A 17,002-nucleotide genomic window follows, 5' to 3' on the forward strand; every position below is an offset into this window, starting at 1 on the left:
ATGTGGTACAGCAAGTGCAACTTTGGGAAGAAGGCAGTTGACCAGAGACTGTAGAAACTCTAGAAACAGAAAGTACATGGAACCATACCAATTTGCTTACCAATCATTTCCACAACACACCAGGAAAAAGGTGAAGACAGAAGCTGGTGAAGCCCTAGAGAGGCTCCAAGACAAATAAAGCAATATAAAGGGAAGGAGTGGGTTATGCAGCAGCAACTCAAGTAGTGAATTAGACGGCCCCCTTTTAGGAGAGGCATTCAGTGTACACTGCTCTCCCCACCTGCAGCAGCATCCATGCAGACACCTAAGCTCATTGACTCTACAGAGCTGAGCTGTCCCCATGGAATGGTAATCTTATTGCTGGGGCCTGGGACTGTCCCCTGTGGGATGGAGAGGTTACAGACAGTCTCAGTCGGAACAAGGCTGTTACTGGATTATGTCTTTAGGTAGACAGCCGAAGAGCCAAGAGTAACATATTTACCTTTTAATTTACTTTTTGAAAACTCAACATCTTACTTTTTTAACATTTCATAGACTTTCTGGCATAAAATTTCTTTTGGAACTTATATTATTTTTTACATGGCAGGGGGTATAAATTCAGGAAGTGTACAATTTAGTTTATAAAAAGTGACATAGTATTTTATTGGAAGTAGGTTGGCCCATGAACTTCTTTCATTAATCTGTTAAGCAATAAATGTTTCCATGGTTCAAGCTACGTGAAAATCAATTGGCCCATTACCTTTTTCCTTTAAAAATAAGTGTAGGAGTTAAAATGCCAATTTGGAGACTCACTTATTTGATTGTACTATACTTCCATCAAATAAAAACAATGGTCTCAGAGTAATAACAGTAATAAACGTGAAAACAGATTGAGTGAAAAAAAGAAAGAAGCAGGAGAGGTTGGTGAAGGAAAGAATAATAAAAGGAGTATTTAAAAATTTTAATACGTGACCCAGTAATTCCACTTCTAAAAATTTATATAGTAGAAAATATAAAAAGCGAAATAACTATATATTATGATTATTTCCTTGTTATTTTGTATTCTGTATAGTAGGGGTTAGCAAACCTTTTCTGTAAAGGGCCAGAGAATAAATGTTTTCGACTTTGCAAGGCACGTGGTCTGCTGCAACTACTCAGCTCTGAAGTTGAAGCTCGAAAGCAGCGATGGCTATACTCCAATAAAACTTCAAGGATACAGAAATGTGAATTTCATTCAGTTTTTACATCACCAAATAGTTGCTTTATTTGCAACCATTTAAATGTGTAAACACTACTCTGTGCTGCACAGGATCAGCCCAAGGGCCGTCATTTGCTGAGTCCTGGGCCACAGCATCCTCCGTTTTGAGGCGGCGCTGTATCCCATTCTATTGTTAAAATATTTCCCTATTACAAACATCACTAGGATGAACGTTATTTTTTTGTAATAGTTTTATACAAATCTGTTTTCTTAGGACAAGTATCTAGAGGTGAATTATTGTGTTTCCCCAAAAATAAGACCTAGCCAATCAGCTCTAATGCATCTTTTGGAGCAAAAAGTAATATAATATAAATCTAATATAATATAAATCTAATATGATATAATATTATGTAATATATAATACCAGAGTCAAATACTGGGTCAAAAAGACATGCCAAATTCTAAGTAACACTTTCTTTGACTTTTCTTATCTCCCTTGTCTTTTCTTAACTTCCTCCACTTTTTATTTCATCCTCTTTCAGTTTCAGTTCTTTTGATTTACCTCTTTTAGCTTCTCTTTTTACATACCAGGCCAGTGGACGTGTGATTGACCCAAATGATTTTGTCCCACCTACTCAACTGAAGCTGAGAAGGCCTGTAAAGTTGATGGTGTTGCTTTCCCTACTTTCACTGAGTTTACAATGAAAGATGAATTGCTCTACTCAGTGTGAGTGCACTGGATTGGCAGAATACAGATGTTATAATGACACACAAATGAAAGAGTAAACAACAGGATTGTAAATCTTTCCATCACCGTTTATATGGAAGGAAAGCTTAAATGTTAGATTCTGTCTGGACTGGGCTTGTCCTCTACTTAGCTGCCAACCATGATAAACATGACAAACCACAAACAAAGTAAATTACTTCCTATATAGAGCACCCCAAACAGATCCACATTAAATCTTAGTTTTGTTTTGTTTTTTTCCCCATGAAAACTTCCCTGATTAATTGGTCGTCCTTGAAAACAACCTGAAATGTACACACCCACCCTGTATTAGTCTGCCTAGGCTGCTGTAACAAAACACCACAGGCTGGGTGTCTTAAACAATAGAAATTCTTTTCTCACAGTTCTCAAGGCTGGAAGTCCAAGATCAGGGTGCCAGAACAGTGAGGTTCTGGGGAGACATCTCTTTCTGGCTAGAAGACAATGGCCTTCTGAGTGGTCACATGGCAGAGAGAGATAGAGAGCAAGCTTTCTCATGTCTCCACTTATAAGGGCACAAATCCCCTGATGGGGGCCCCATCTTCATGACCTCATCTAACCCTAATTACCTCTCAAAAAAGCCTTGGTATATAAAATGCAGACCCAAAATGTGATTTTATGTTATACATGTATAGCATATTTCTGCTACATAAAGTCAGTTAGATGGAAGACAAGAACCATATTATTTCACTCACATGTGGGATATAAAACAAAGCAACATATGAACAAACAAAACAAACAAAAAACCCTTATAGATACAAACAGAATGATGGTTACGAGGGGGTGGGGGATGGGGGGAGGATGAAGAGAATAAAAGAAGTCAAATAAATAAATGGTGACCAGATTTCGGGTGGTGAGCATACAACAGAGTACATAGATATTATATTATAGTTGTACACCTAAAATTTATATGTTATTAACCAATGTTACCCCAATAAATTTAAAAAGAAACCAACTTAACACTAAGAAAAGATGGAATTTATTAGGTGTGCCAAAAGTGGAAAATACTTAGCATCAGATGCCCACAGATTTGTTGATTTGTTCAAATGTAAATAAAAAAGTACATGAAAAGCATATGAAATATTATATAGTGAGTAGTATGTCATTGGGTAAGATGTAAAACATATTTTAAGCTCTACAGAGATGAACACACCTTAAACAGGAAAAAAAAATCACTTGACTTTCACACATATTTTCAAGAATGTATTAATACTGAATAGCACAGGCTAGGTCTGTGGTTCCCAAACTTTGCTAACACTCTGGAATCACATGGGAAATCTTTAAAGAATACGGATGCTTGATTTCCACGACCAGACATTGTTATTTAATTGGCACGAAGGGGGACTTGATCTTTGGGGGTTGTAAAAGCTCCCCAGATGATTCTAATGTGCAACAAAATTTGGGAGTCACTGGGTTAAGTTATCCTGGGGGATAAAAAGCATCTCCAAACTCTCAGTGGCTTAGAAAAAAGAAAGTTTCTCAACCCCAGGCCCCAGGGTCCATCACAGCAGGGGGAGGCATGAAGAATCATGCATTGGCTCTTACACGTTTTTGCTCAGAAATGACACACTTCACTTCTCCTAACATTTCATTGGCCAAAGCAAGTCACTTAGCCATGCCTTACTTCAAGAACATGGGTTAGTACAATTCTCCCACATGCCCAGGAAATGGAAACAAAAATATCAGAGTAGTATCTCCCATCTTTTTAAAATCTATATTGAATACTTAATGATTTCCCTTGGTGCTAAAGACTGAATGTTTCTGTCATGCCAAAATTTATGTTGAAACTTAATTTCCAAGATGATGGTATTTGGAGGTGGGGCCTCTGGGAGGTGATTAGGTCATCAGGGCCGAGCCCTAATGAAAGGGACTAGTGCCCTTTATAAGAGAACCCAGGGAGTTCCCTGCCCCTTCTTGCTGGCACAGCAAGATGGCCCTCTATGAACCAGGAAGTGGGCTCTCACCAGACACCAAATCTGCAGGTGTCTTGATCTTGGACTTCCCAGCCTCCACAACTGTGAGAAATAAATCTCTGCTGTTAATAAGCCACTCAGTCTATGGTATTTTGTTGCAGTTGCCTGAATGAACTAAGCACTCAAAGGACAATTTTCCCAAACTTGCCTTGTAAATTAATAAAGGATTCCTTGAGTGAGGAACTCGTAACAAAACCAAAATCGATTAAATTTAAAAAGTCTTTATTCATTTATATGGTAAATACCGTCCCTTACTAAAAAATAATGACATCTGTCTTTCAATAGATCAAGCTTAGCTAGAAAAATCCATGTGTCTCTTTTTTATACCATATGTTGAAATGGTAGAGGATGCAGGATGCAAAAATCAATATAATAGGCATCATTAAATAATTTCATACATACGCAGAATCTTAGATAAATGGTTAAAATTATAGGTGAACATTAAATGTGGGCACATGGATATTCCGTATATGCCAATGAACTTAACAGAAGATGTCTGCAGTGATTTCTGGTAACCAACTTGCTTCCTGTGAATCTTTAAATACCCAATTCCAAATTTTCCAGCTCCTGGAGAAGGGCTTTCTCTTTCTGAATTTTCTCCAACTAGAAAAGTTTAAGACAATAAAGTTATTCAACAGGAAATAAAATAATTATTGGATCTATAGTCAAATAGCAAAGAAAAAAACATTTAGAGAGTATTTCTGACACTTTATCAGACCCACTAGTAAACACAAATTTAAAAATGCATATTAGAAACAAGTTCTAAATTGTTATCTGGTATGAATCAAGGGGGCAAAGGTCAGAAGCTGTCTTACTGCATTCCTTTAGGTCCAGTAAATTTTCCATTCTACACTTGGGCTTAAAAGTGCTGAGGAAAGGAGGAGGAAAAGGTGCAAACAGGGCAGTGCAATCTGAGATACAGGAAGGAAGGAAATCTTGTATTTGTTTAACATAATAAATTGCCTTAATTTTCAGCAGCAATAGCATTAATGCGCCTGTTTGGAATAGCAACTGTGTCATTAACCATGATCTACATTATGTCTCCTCCTATCCATCCCTGTTTAAGAGTAAAAACTTTACAATATATATGGCACGTGATTTTCAAAAGAAGTTTAAATCTATGTGCTCCCTTACCCAATTAAACAATTGCTTATAAGAAAAAGGGAAGGGTAGTCGTGATTATGAGCCCAAATGAAAAATGCAGAAGAGACCTGATTTTTTTCCAGCTGTTTTCCAGTTGCTGCTTGTTCTTTCAGCTGTTCGATTGCTTTCAGTTTCTGCAAACATCAAATATGTTATGAGTCAAGAGGAAGGAAGAATGTTATTTTGGAATGCAAATTTTCTTATTAACAACTCAATCATCTGAATAAGGAGAATCAATTATCTTACATTTGTATCAAAAATAGTTTGTTAAAATGCTAAGGTGAATTATTTTGTAAGATTAATTGAAAATTTTAAAAATAAATAAATAAAATATGCTCCAACTCTGAAAATTAAAAAAATATGGGATTTAGTAAAATATTTTTCAAGCTTGTAATTGTTATGAGTATATGTATACATATGTGTATATACATATATGTGTCAATATGTGTGTTTATATATATGTAAATATATCACCAATTTCACCATTTATTTTAGCACCTCATTGTACCTGGATGATACTTTGGCTTTAAAAGAAACTTCATAGTGCAGCCCAGGGAAAGCTCCAGAGACCTGGTTTTACCTCCACAAACTGGTTGTAATTTGACAAGTTAATAAACTTCTTTTTGTCTCTGTTTAAAAGTGGGATAAAGATCTGTTCCCGCCTATCTCACACTGTCTAATGAAATACTGAGTATAAAAGTGTTCAGCATATTTCTGTACAAATGTACATTATTTCTTATTACTCCAAAAATCAGTAATAAAAAGACTAAGAGCCACTAAACATTTTGTCAATAGAAATTAAATCAGCACCATTCCTGAGTTAAAGTATTTCGTAGAAAGCAACGATGAGAGCTGCTACAAACGTCTTAGATTCCTGTCTTTAGGCATTTAAATATTGCTTTATAGGATTCTCACGTATTTTTTTCAATAAACATGTCTTATTTTCATTTAAATCACTCACCTTCTTTAGGTTCTTGATTTTTTTGTCTCTCTCAGGGTCTCCAGAAGTTGACTGAGACACAGTCTTTTGTGCTGAGCTCTGTGGGGCAGGGGTAGGTGCTGAATCTGGTGAGCTCTTGTCACTTCTTGCTTCCTACAGAAAATATTTTCAAACATTCAATTTTCTAAAATGAAAACATTAAAGTACTTCTACCAAAAAAGCCTTGGTATATAAAATGCAGACCCAAAATGTCATTTTATGTTTTATACTACAATTTATATAAAGAAAGGATCTAAACTGAAGGTCTCATAAAGTATGCTACATTGTTCCATAATAAATACAATGCGGTTTAAAAAACAAAATCACAGTATGAGACAAAAGGTTTTTACTATATAATCGTTATTGAGAACACTTTGTTAGATCTAGAATTTAAAGTAACCTAACAATAAAATTTTAAAAAATAGTATGTTAGTAGTATAATGAAAATACAAATGAAAAGAAGTGAAATGACCTTAGCAGAGTAAACTAGGAGATTTCTGTATCAGCCAACGAGCATTCAAAATTTCTGGATCTTTTGGGAGATTATATGGATGTTTTGGAAATGTGAGAGGCTTTTTTTTTTTTTAAAGATTGGGGGAGGGGAACAGGACTTTTATTGGGGAACAGTGTGTACTTCCAGGACTTTTTTCCAGGTCAAGTTGTTGTTCTTTCAATCTTAGTTATGGAGGGTACAGCTCAGCTCCAGGTCCAGCTGCTGTTGTTTAATGCAAAGGGCACAGCCCACCATCCCTTGAGGGACTCGAGGAGTTGAACTGGCAACCCTGGGGTTGAGAGCCCACTGGCCCATGTGGGAATCGAACCGGCAGCCTTCGGAGTTAGGAGCACGAAGCTCCAACTGCCTGAGCCACCGGGCCGGCCTGTGAGAAGCTCTTCCGATTAAGGTATGTGAAGTTTCACTCCTCTGATATCCTTCCAAACTACAAGTGTGTATGGCCAAGTCCATGTAACCGATGATGCCACAGGATAAGTCCTACAGAGACTTATTTATAACCAGATCAATTCCACTCTGCAAAGTTCCATGGAAAACTTTTGTCCTGAAAGTACATTGCTCTCCATGTGATCAGACCTCTGATGAACCTTTCTAGTCTCATCCCTCCTCACTGAGGAACCACTGATTCTGAACCACTCTGATTTCCGCTAAGGTGCTGTGAACTCTTGTTACCCGGCCTTTGCACTTACAACTCTTGTTTACTGTTCCTTGTGCCTTGAATCCCTTCAGGTCACCTGGCTGACCCTACTTATCCTTTAGGCCTCCCAGCAAATGACCCCACCTCCCAAGAGACCAGATTAGTTGTACATGTGGTATGTATCCCTATTGCAACACCACACTGCACTAGCCCCCATTATTCAGTACCTGAGGTTTCCTTATTCCTGTTCTACTTGTGCCCCCAGCATAATACATGCTTTACTGCACATGCTAAATAAATGAAAGAGCAAAGACTGACTCTCCTTTTGTAATTATGACAAGATGTATGTTTTGACAAGGCGAGGGGGGGGGTCGAAGTTAAGTCTTTATTGGCCTAGAGATAGAGCTCCTGCCTCTTCTTCATAGAGTTCCCAGTGGAATACACGGAACCCCGAGAATTCAAAAAACCTCTTACTCAGAATTCTGGGTGGAATACTCTGAATTCCCAAAGCATCGCAGGGGAACATGGTACAGGGTATCGCTCCTAGATAATCTGACTCTAAAAATGTCTGCTTCAGAGTGTTTAGAGAGTTTAAATTAGAGTCACCTTTTCTTTTTAAAGTCATGTTGGTTATACTTTTTTTTGTATACTCCAATGCAACAAACCTTAATTCTATGTGAAAGCACACTACTGAGTGCTTTAACAGAGTATTCAGAAAGAAACTATTTAGTTTCTACTCTTAAGGAGCTTATAAGTACTGATAATGTGCAGTTTTGTATTCTTCATAAAATTAAAGAAGAGTGGATAAAAGAAGAAGAGATACTTTACCTATCAAAATTTACTTTTGACATCAGATTCAAAAATTTTTTAATTTAGTTGTTTGTAATGAATTGGGAATCTTAATTTTTCTATTAGGAAGGAAGAAGGTTAATGTTACAAATGTGAAAAACTATTAAAGTTAAGTGAAGTATAAAATTTAATTTTCTTTCTTTTTTTTTTAAGGAGGGCGCAACTCAAAGTGGACCATGCGGGAACCGAACCGGCAACCTTGGTGTTATTAGCACCATGCTCTAACCAACTGAGCTAACCAGCCACCCCCAAAATTAATTTTCTACCATATTTTAAATAACCGAGAATAAGTAAAAATGTCTGCATTATTATACGTAAATTCTGGCCGTTCTCTGGAAAGAATATGTATATGGTAAGATTAAATTCTTAGTTTCAGTTCTTTTTGGTACAGTTGACAAGCTTATAAAACCATCACCAGTTTATAAAAGTACTTGGTTAGATTTTGCACATCTGACTTCTTTATCCTTGGTTACTTAATTGAGAGTCAGGGCCGAGAAGGTGTGGTCAAGGTGAGATACTGTCATGGACCCTTTACCTGTGTTCTATCACACAACAAAAATTTTTACTAATTCCAGCCAGTTGTCTCAAAGTGCACAGTGAAAGGATTATCTTGCAAGTAGAAAACCTTTGCCACCACTGGGAAAACATGAAAAGAGCAACTCCATAAATTACAGATCAGTAGTATCATCTTTAGTAAATAACACACGTGGGTAATTGCATGGTTGGTTGTTTTTGTAATTATTATGTTTTACATTAATGGCACTGATTATTTTTTCCAAACAACCATAAGGGTGGCCGGGTGGCTCAGTTGGGTAGAGCACGAGCTCTGAACAACAGGGTTGCCGGTTTGACTCCCACACGGGCCAGTGAGCGCTCCCTACACAACTAGATTGAAGACAACGAGCTGCTGGTGGGGCGGCAGGATGGCTCAGTTGGTTAGAGCGCGAGCTCTGAACAACAAGGTTGCCGGTTTAAATTCCCTCATGGGATGGTGGGCTGTGCCCCCTGCAACTAAAGATTGAAAAACAGCGACAGGACTTGGAGCTGAGCTGCACCCTCCACAACCAGATTGAAGGACAACAACTTGGAGCTGATGGGCCCTGGAGAAACACACTGTTCCCCAATATTTCACAGTAAAATATTAAAAAAAGCAAAACAAAAAAAGAAACCAACCATAAGGGCTCTCTCTAAGTCCATATATTTTAATATTGATTTTTCTAAATAAGAAATACTAATTCTATGAACACTGACCCAAATTTTATGTGCTCAAATACCAGAAAAACATACAAAATAAACAACTAATATTTTATTACAAAGGGGCCTTAGCTCAGTACCAGTGATGGTCATACTAAAAAGATCTGATAAAAGGAAGAATTATCACTTATAAACAGGATTCTAAGATGAATGGGTTTTATAGAAGGCCCTTAAATCTCTATTAGAAGGAATTTTGTACAGCCACCTGGAAAACAGTATGAAGGTTCCTCAAGATATTAAAAATAGAGCTACCATATGGCCCACCAACCCACTTTTGGGCATATACCCAAAGGAAACAAAATTATAATCTCAGAGATATCTGAACTCCCATGTTCATTGCAGTATTATTCATAATAGCCCAAGTATGGAAACAGCCTAAGTGTTCATCAATGGATGAATGAAGATAATATATCTATACACACAGTGGAATATTATTCAACTATTAAAAAAGGAGAAATCCTGCCATTTGCATCAACATAGATGAACCAGGGGCATTATCCTAAAGGAAACAAGCCAAAGAGAGAAAGATAAAATATGGCATGGTATCATTTTCTATGTGGAATCTAAATAAAAGAAGGCAAACTCATAGAAACAGAGTAGAACGGTGTTGCAAGGGGCTGGGGGGTGGGTGAAGTGGGGAGAAGTTAATACAAACTTTCAGTTATAAGATGAATAAAGTCTGAGTATATAGTGTATAACACGGTGACTATAGTTGATAGTACTGCAGTGTATCAACGAAATTTGCTGAGAGTAGAACTTAAGTGCTCTCAGCCCCCAAAAAAGATAAATATGTGAGGTGATGGATGTATTACCCTGGTTGGGGGAATCCTTTCACAATGTATATGTGTATCAAATCATCACATTGTACACGTTAAAATTTTTCTTTGTTAATTATATTAGAAAAAATATCAGCTATAAAAAAATAGCTAGGAAAAAAAACAATGGACTCTTACCTACTAGTAATTATAAGGTAACACTCAGGGCCCACAGAGGTCTCTAACCACAATGAGGAAAGGACAAGTTCTACTTTTACACAGGTGTAATACATGGAGTGGATCATTTTACTCAGAATGACCTAACTTGAGCTATTTAAAGATATTTCTGGAGATGAAATATATGAACTACAAAAGAGCATACTGATTTTTTTAAGCCCAGATTTTAGCACAATATGGTTACATAATGCAATTCTACACCTTAAAACAATTGTCCACCAAAACACATAAGCAACCTAAACTATCAGAATCAAGCATTACCAGCACAACCACACTGTTTGAACCTCAAATATGTCGTCACTGCTAATCAGATATTCCCAGCCCAGCTAATCTCACTATCACACCATCACAATTTGTCAACTATTACACTAGTGTGGTTTTTCAACTACAAAATCATATAAAAATCAGTTTAGAACAATTCCATTGTTTGGGTACTTCTGGTGCTTAGATTTCTAATTGAATAATTTCTTATAGTACCACGATATTGCGTGACAAAATGGCTTTATAGTCATGTACTTTTTGTTCTCTCTTAACAAAAACATGTTTTCAAGAAAGCAAACACTTCACAAAGTCTCCACCAAAAAGGTCTATATAAAGTAACATACTATATAATCCCATTAGGGTTTCAGGTTTTAAGGTCAGATCCAATTTCCTTAATTCCACATTATATACACAGGAATACTTAAAAAGTCATAGGCAAACACAAAAGAAAGACATTCTGACTAAGTCTAATTCCAACTACATTTTATAACAGTCAAGTCTTTCGGACGTCAAAACCTTCAGCCTTAAAGCTAATTTAACTGATTTTCTTTGTTTTGTTTTGAAGGGATTAGTGCCCCAAATACCTGTTTTGCAGCTTTCTTAGCCTCATGCTTCCTTTGATTTTTAAGGGCTGTTTTTGATAACGGCTTATCATTTCCTGGTTGTGGTTTCATATTCTGAGGTGGTTCCTCCTCGTGCTACGGAAAATGTAAAATAAACGATTTTGAAATAGTCCATGTTTTCAAAAACATATACTACAAAGTATACAATTTTGCTAGCATGAGATAAACTTATTTTAACATCACTGGCAAATATTTCAAAACTCTGATTAGTAGTAGACACACTCCAACTGTCAGCCTGGATTTAATGATGTACTTCCTATTAGTTGATAGTTACCTTTCAGATTATTTATCTGGCAAATAAGAGCTGGCAAAATTCACTTTGGTTTTGTTGAAACAATGGAACTTTTCTTAGTATTACCACTGACAGATGATTCTTATAAAATTAGACATCAACAACAGCTTCTTCTGAAATCTTTTTGGATCTGACTACTGCCAACAGAAACCCAGTTCCCTCATTTGTTTTCTTTGCCCAAAGAATTATTTGCTAGACCTTGACTTGCAAAATCAGATACTAGAATTTAAAAACAAAAGCACATAGAAACACTAAAACAGACTATTAGAAAATAGATGAAACAGGGATAACTGCATAATTATAAATCCAAGAGGCCTACAAAAACCTAAGTAACTTGTCAGACTTTATGAAACCAGACAATTGATTCCATCATCTGATATTTATACAACCATCTATCAACTATGTTCCACAACAGAAAGAGGGTGAATTAAGTACAGGATCAAGGAGGATCTAATACAGAACATGGGAATTATACTGTATTGAATAACTGAAATTTGCTGAGAGTAGAATGCAAATGTTCTCATAAAAAAAAATTCATCTACTGATTCTGTCTACACTGCTATTATGCTAGTGTTCAGGGTCTCGTAGACTCTACCACACTCAGCACATCAAAAGGACGAGATCTCCATGAAGTTTCTTGAGTACTAGATCTGTGTTGTGCTTGTAAGTGCTATGAGGAAACGGGCAAGGCTCAAACATTTAAGATACGGAGGAATAAATAAGAAACCATAGAGTGACTTTATCTTCGCAGCTGCATTAACTAGTTCAGGTCATTAAAATTCTGTGTGTGTACATAGCCTACTTGAAGCAACTGAATATATGAGAACGCACATTTGTAGAACAAATTTGGAGCTCAAGACTCTTTTACTTATTTTTTATGTCTACTACACACAATGTTAGTTAAGATATACTACTCTTTGCTGAACATTTGTTTTACACATCAGAATTCTTTCAATAGTGGGCTATTCTACAGCTCCTTGCTTTGGCTGAAAGTTTCTACTCCTGAGAACTTCAAAAAAGGACAAAGCAATAAAAAATGATGCAAGAAGAAAGGATAAGCTACATATCTCTTCCACACTAGAAGCATCATGTAGCTACTGACAGACATTCATTTTAGACATAAATAAATAAATAATCCCACACAGCTTCTACAGATCATGAGCTATATACTTTTTTAAACATAATTTATATATGAATTTTTACTTATAAAAAAAGTAACATTTTTCTTCAAGGGAAAATCTCAACACCTTTTTTTCCCTTCTGCTGTGTAACCCTCCTTCTTTGTATACTGTGTTTCCCCGAAAATAAGACCTAGCCGGACCATCAGCTCTGATGAGTCTTTTGAAGCAAAAATTAATATAAGACCCGGTCTTATATTATATTATATATTATATAAGACTGAGTCTTATATTATAATTATATATTATATTATATAAGACCGGATCTTATATTCAAATAAGACCAGGTATTATATTATATATTATATTATATTATATTATATTATATGACCTGGTCTTATGTTAAAATAAGACCAGGTGTTAAATTAATTTTTGCTCTAAAAGACTCATTAGAGCTGATGGTCCAGCTAGGTCTTATTTTCGGGGAAACACTGTAGTTATCAACTAGAACATTTGTGTTTCTAAGTAATTTCTTGACAGTATTTTCTTTGCCATTTACCTAATTTCTGGAATTAGATAGAAACAAATTTTTTTTATTAGTGGTTACTTCAACTAAAATCATTTGTTAAGATCCCATAATCACCACGTCCCATACAAAAGCAAAAATTAAGTGGAAATCTTAAATGTTAAAAAGTTCTGGTTTTAAGAAGTTCTCATCTAGTTTTATTATCATTTTCAAACTATTATCTTTCTATATTAATTTCTCTACCTCCTTTCACCAAAACAAATTAGTTTTATGGATCAGAGAATTAAAATATACACCAATTCAGAGTTTCTTTCTTTTGTGCTAATTTACACATATTTAGACGGCAGGATAGGCTGAGGTAAGTTACTGTTTTTATCTTAGGTAAAGAAAATTTCAGTACACTGATGGGACAAATCTAAAGAATACAATATGCTTTCTTTTATGAACTAATACAAATATCATAAATAGGGCTTAATTTATTATATAAGTTTATATATATTTACAAAATAGCTTAATATGACAAAAATGTTTAAACAGAACATTTCAGTGAAGTCAAGAAGTTAGAGATCACCGCTACATTTTATGAGGACAGGTTGTTCTTTTGTTTTTTCGAGAGGGTTAGAAGTGGTATTGTACAAGGGAGGCACAGGAGTATCTGTACCTTGGAAAAGTATTTACTTTCCCGAGAGCCTAATAATTAAGGAACTACATATCCCCATTTACTTGGAAGCCCCAGTTTACGCCTACAATACTGTCACTTTTCTAATAACAGAAAGACTTACAGAGCTAACTTTATTTCTTAACATCATCACGGAAACTCAGGTCATTTATAAATATTTTCTCCTGAGCTCTGAAATGCTACCATTTTAAAGCAGATAAGAATCTGACCAATATTCTGGTCATAACTTTACAATAGAGGTGGGCTGATGGCCTATGGAAAACAAGTGTGTTTTCTTTGAACAACAGCGTTTTTAGAAATTGATAACTTTCACATAAGCATCCAGACTTCTTGTCTTAAAAAAAAAAAATCAAACATTTTGGCAAACTGGGCCTCAAATCTCCTACGGAAACAAGCAGCTACTGCTGTGGGGTGGCCATGGCCTTCAAAGATGGCACATTTTCTCCCTGTCACCATTCTCTCCCAGACATCATTGCCTTAGATCACCAACCTTGCCTGACAGGCATTTCAATTTGAGCCAACGATCTACAAACCAATATGACATATTCAGTTAATTGTTTTAAACTAACTACTTTTACAACTTAGCAATATGAGCTGCCCGCCCTTTTCAGCAATAGGTTCTCCACTGTTTCTACCCCTAGAGTATATATTCTGATCAGGTGCCAAATAACACAAGAACATGCATGAGGAAACAATCTAGAGAACTCCACACACTGAAAAAGCTTTTCCTACCAAAGTACTAAGACTTTACTTACCAGTTTGGAATTGGTGATTGGTTTATTTCTCAAAGCTGGGGGTCTATAAGCTGTTGCAGTTTTAGGTTCTTCACTGGGTAAGTCACTTGGAACTGCTTGGTAAGTTATTGTTTTTTTGGGAAATATTCCATCTAAAAATGGCTGCCAAGAAATCTGCCATAATTCTGCATTTGATGGCACATCATACTTGTGTAAGACAGAGCCGGTATAATGCCAAATCTTGTACCCATTATTAACTCGTAGCCTGGGAGCACATGTGGCTGTTAAAATATGCTCACCATCTGGGCACCAAGCAAAAAATGTAGAATCAGAGGCCACTGGTTTAGAAATAAGTTTGTAGTTTTTAACATCCCACACTTCCATTTGTCCCCTCAGATTTCCAAATCCAGCTAGAACTAATATATGTCCATGAGGGCTATAGTAGGCTGCATTACGAGGACCAGTTCCAAAGTCAAACACAGGGTCACATTTCAAGTTGAAAATTGTCGCTTTGGCGGGCATAAAACCATAAACAGCACAGAACTCAGTAGAATTAGAATTCCAAACTACATCATAAATGGGGCCGTTTTTTGCTAGAAAAAGAATATAAAACCCAAATTAGCAATAAACAATTGCATGAATATAATATTTATTAGCACAAACTATAATCATATGACACTCATAAACATGTCAAACAATAAAAAAATCAAAAAATTTCATGGTGTGTCAAAAATTAAAATATTTTTCTGTGATATTCTATAGAGATTACTGTATTTCCCCGAAAATAAGACCTAACCGGAAAGTAAGCCCTAGCATGATCTTTCAGGATGCTCATAATATAAGCTCTACCCCAAAAATAAGCCCCAGTTAAGATCATCAGCCAGACAGATGCATTTAGTACGTCCGTTGCAACACATGACGGACGTACTGAATTATAAAATAATAATATTAATATATAAATATAAATAATATTGACATTAATACTTAAAATAAATGATAACATACATTATAATTAAGTATTTGTAAATACCCAAGCGGGCGCCTTTGGACGCCTATGTAAACAGATGAACTCGAGACTTATTGCTGAATGACCAATCAGAGTACAGAAACAAGGCATGAGTAATGTGCACACTTGATAACGAACTGACGTGGTTGTGTCTCACATGAATTTTCATAATTCAATACGTCGTGCGTTGTAACGGATGTACTTAATGCACTCGTGTGAAATAAAAAAATGTTTTCTGAATTTTGGTGCCTGCAATTTTTCGTCACTTTTGTGTGGACCATCATTCTTAATTGTCATCATTTTTGTTGCCACTACTGTCTCCTACATCTTCAATTAACACCTGATTTAACGGCAGATTTAAAGGGAATACTATTTGACCCCCAGACAAGATGAGTGCAAAAAGAAAAAGCTATTCCGTCAAGTACAAGAAAGGAATTGTGGAGGACTCCAGGGGCAAGAATCTTATGGCTTTCTGCAAAGAGAAGAAGTTGGATCTCCAAATAGTCTGAAAATGGCAAGCAGAGTATGATAACCTCAGTCAACAGGTGGAAGAGGGAAATGCTAAGCAGCCCAAGTGTGGATCAGGTCGGCAACCATTATTTCCTGACTGGAAGAAATCATCTGGGAATGGACTGCTCACAGGAGCGCAAAGGCTTTGGTTGTGCGCAGGGCTGATATTCAAGCATTTGCTCTTGCAATGGCACTATAGTTAGAGATATCCCCAAAAGAACTCAAAGCATCACAACACTGGCTAGATGGCTTCCTTCAGCGATATGAACTGTCTCTAAGATCGACAGCACTGTCCAAGCTGGAAGATACTGAAGTTATTAAACGTGCACTTGCATTCAAGTCCTTTGTTGAAGGACTTTTCTAAATATCAACTCTCCAACGTGATTGCTATGGGTGAAACTGCAGTGTTTATGGGCCAAGGATCTCAAATGACAATTGATCAGAGGGGTGCCTTGTCAATCTACATTCCCTCCACTGGTTACAAAACTGCATGTGTTACCTGTATTTTGGCAATTCGTCTGGATGGAACGACTCATCTCTAATCATCACTAAGGGCAAGAAAGATAAGGTTGAACGTGTTTCAGGCTTTTATGTTCTTGAAAACAAAAAAGCGTGGTGCACACAAGCAGTTATAAGCAAGTGGGTCAATTTAATGCTGCCACTTGTTTTGCGAGGTGGCCAAAGAGGTCTGCTAGTCTGGGATTCAGCCAGCCCTCACCGCGCTAAAGACATGAAGAACTTCCTTGCAGAGAGAAAAATAGATCAAATAATGATTCCTGCAGGAATGACTGCCTGTCTCCAGACTCTTGATATGGCAATAAACAAGCCATTTAAGGACCACTTGCGCATGGAAATCAATGACTACACTGAAAATAGAATGGAGAGAAATCAGCGTGGAAACTTTGTGAAGCCTAGCCTGCAAGAGGTCATGACTTGGGCGAAGAATTCATGGGATAAAATCACTGACAGCTGTGT

The 17,002-nt window shown here is 36.5% G+C and overlaps 1 protein-coding gene across 6 annotated transcripts in view; it reads right to left on the reverse strand.

The window, feature by feature from the left end:
• Positions 1-4,118: 4,118 nt before the first annotated feature.
• Positions 4,119-17,002, reverse strand: part of EIF2A (eukaryotic translation initiation factor 2A) — a 37,318-nt gene continuing 24,434 nt past the window's right edge. For all 6 annotated transcript variants that reach the window (XM_019748894.2, XM_019748897.2, XM_019748898.2 and 3 more), the window contains 5 exons: positions 14,533-15,104; positions 11,124-11,237; positions 6,018-6,149; positions 5,125-5,190; positions 4,119-4,516 (listed from right to left, as the gene is read on the reverse strand). In XM_019748894.2, coding sequence (XP_019604453.2) covers positions 4,451-4,516; positions 5,125-5,190; positions 6,018-6,149; positions 11,124-11,237; positions 14,533-15,104 — 950 coding nt within the window. In that variant the 3' untranslated portion in view covers positions 4,119-4,450. The remainder of the gene's footprint in view (positions 4,517-5,124; positions 5,191-6,017; positions 6,150-11,123; positions 11,238-14,532; positions 15,105-17,002) is intronic.

Source organism: Rhinolophus sinicus, linkage group LG01 (genome assembly GCF_036562045.2).
Source record: "Rhinolophus sinicus isolate RSC01 linkage group LG01, ASM3656204v1, whole genome shotgun sequence".
In the NCBI taxonomy this organism is placed as follows: Eukaryota; Metazoa; Chordata; class Mammalia; order Chiroptera; family Rhinolophidae; genus Rhinolophus; species Rhinolophus sinicus.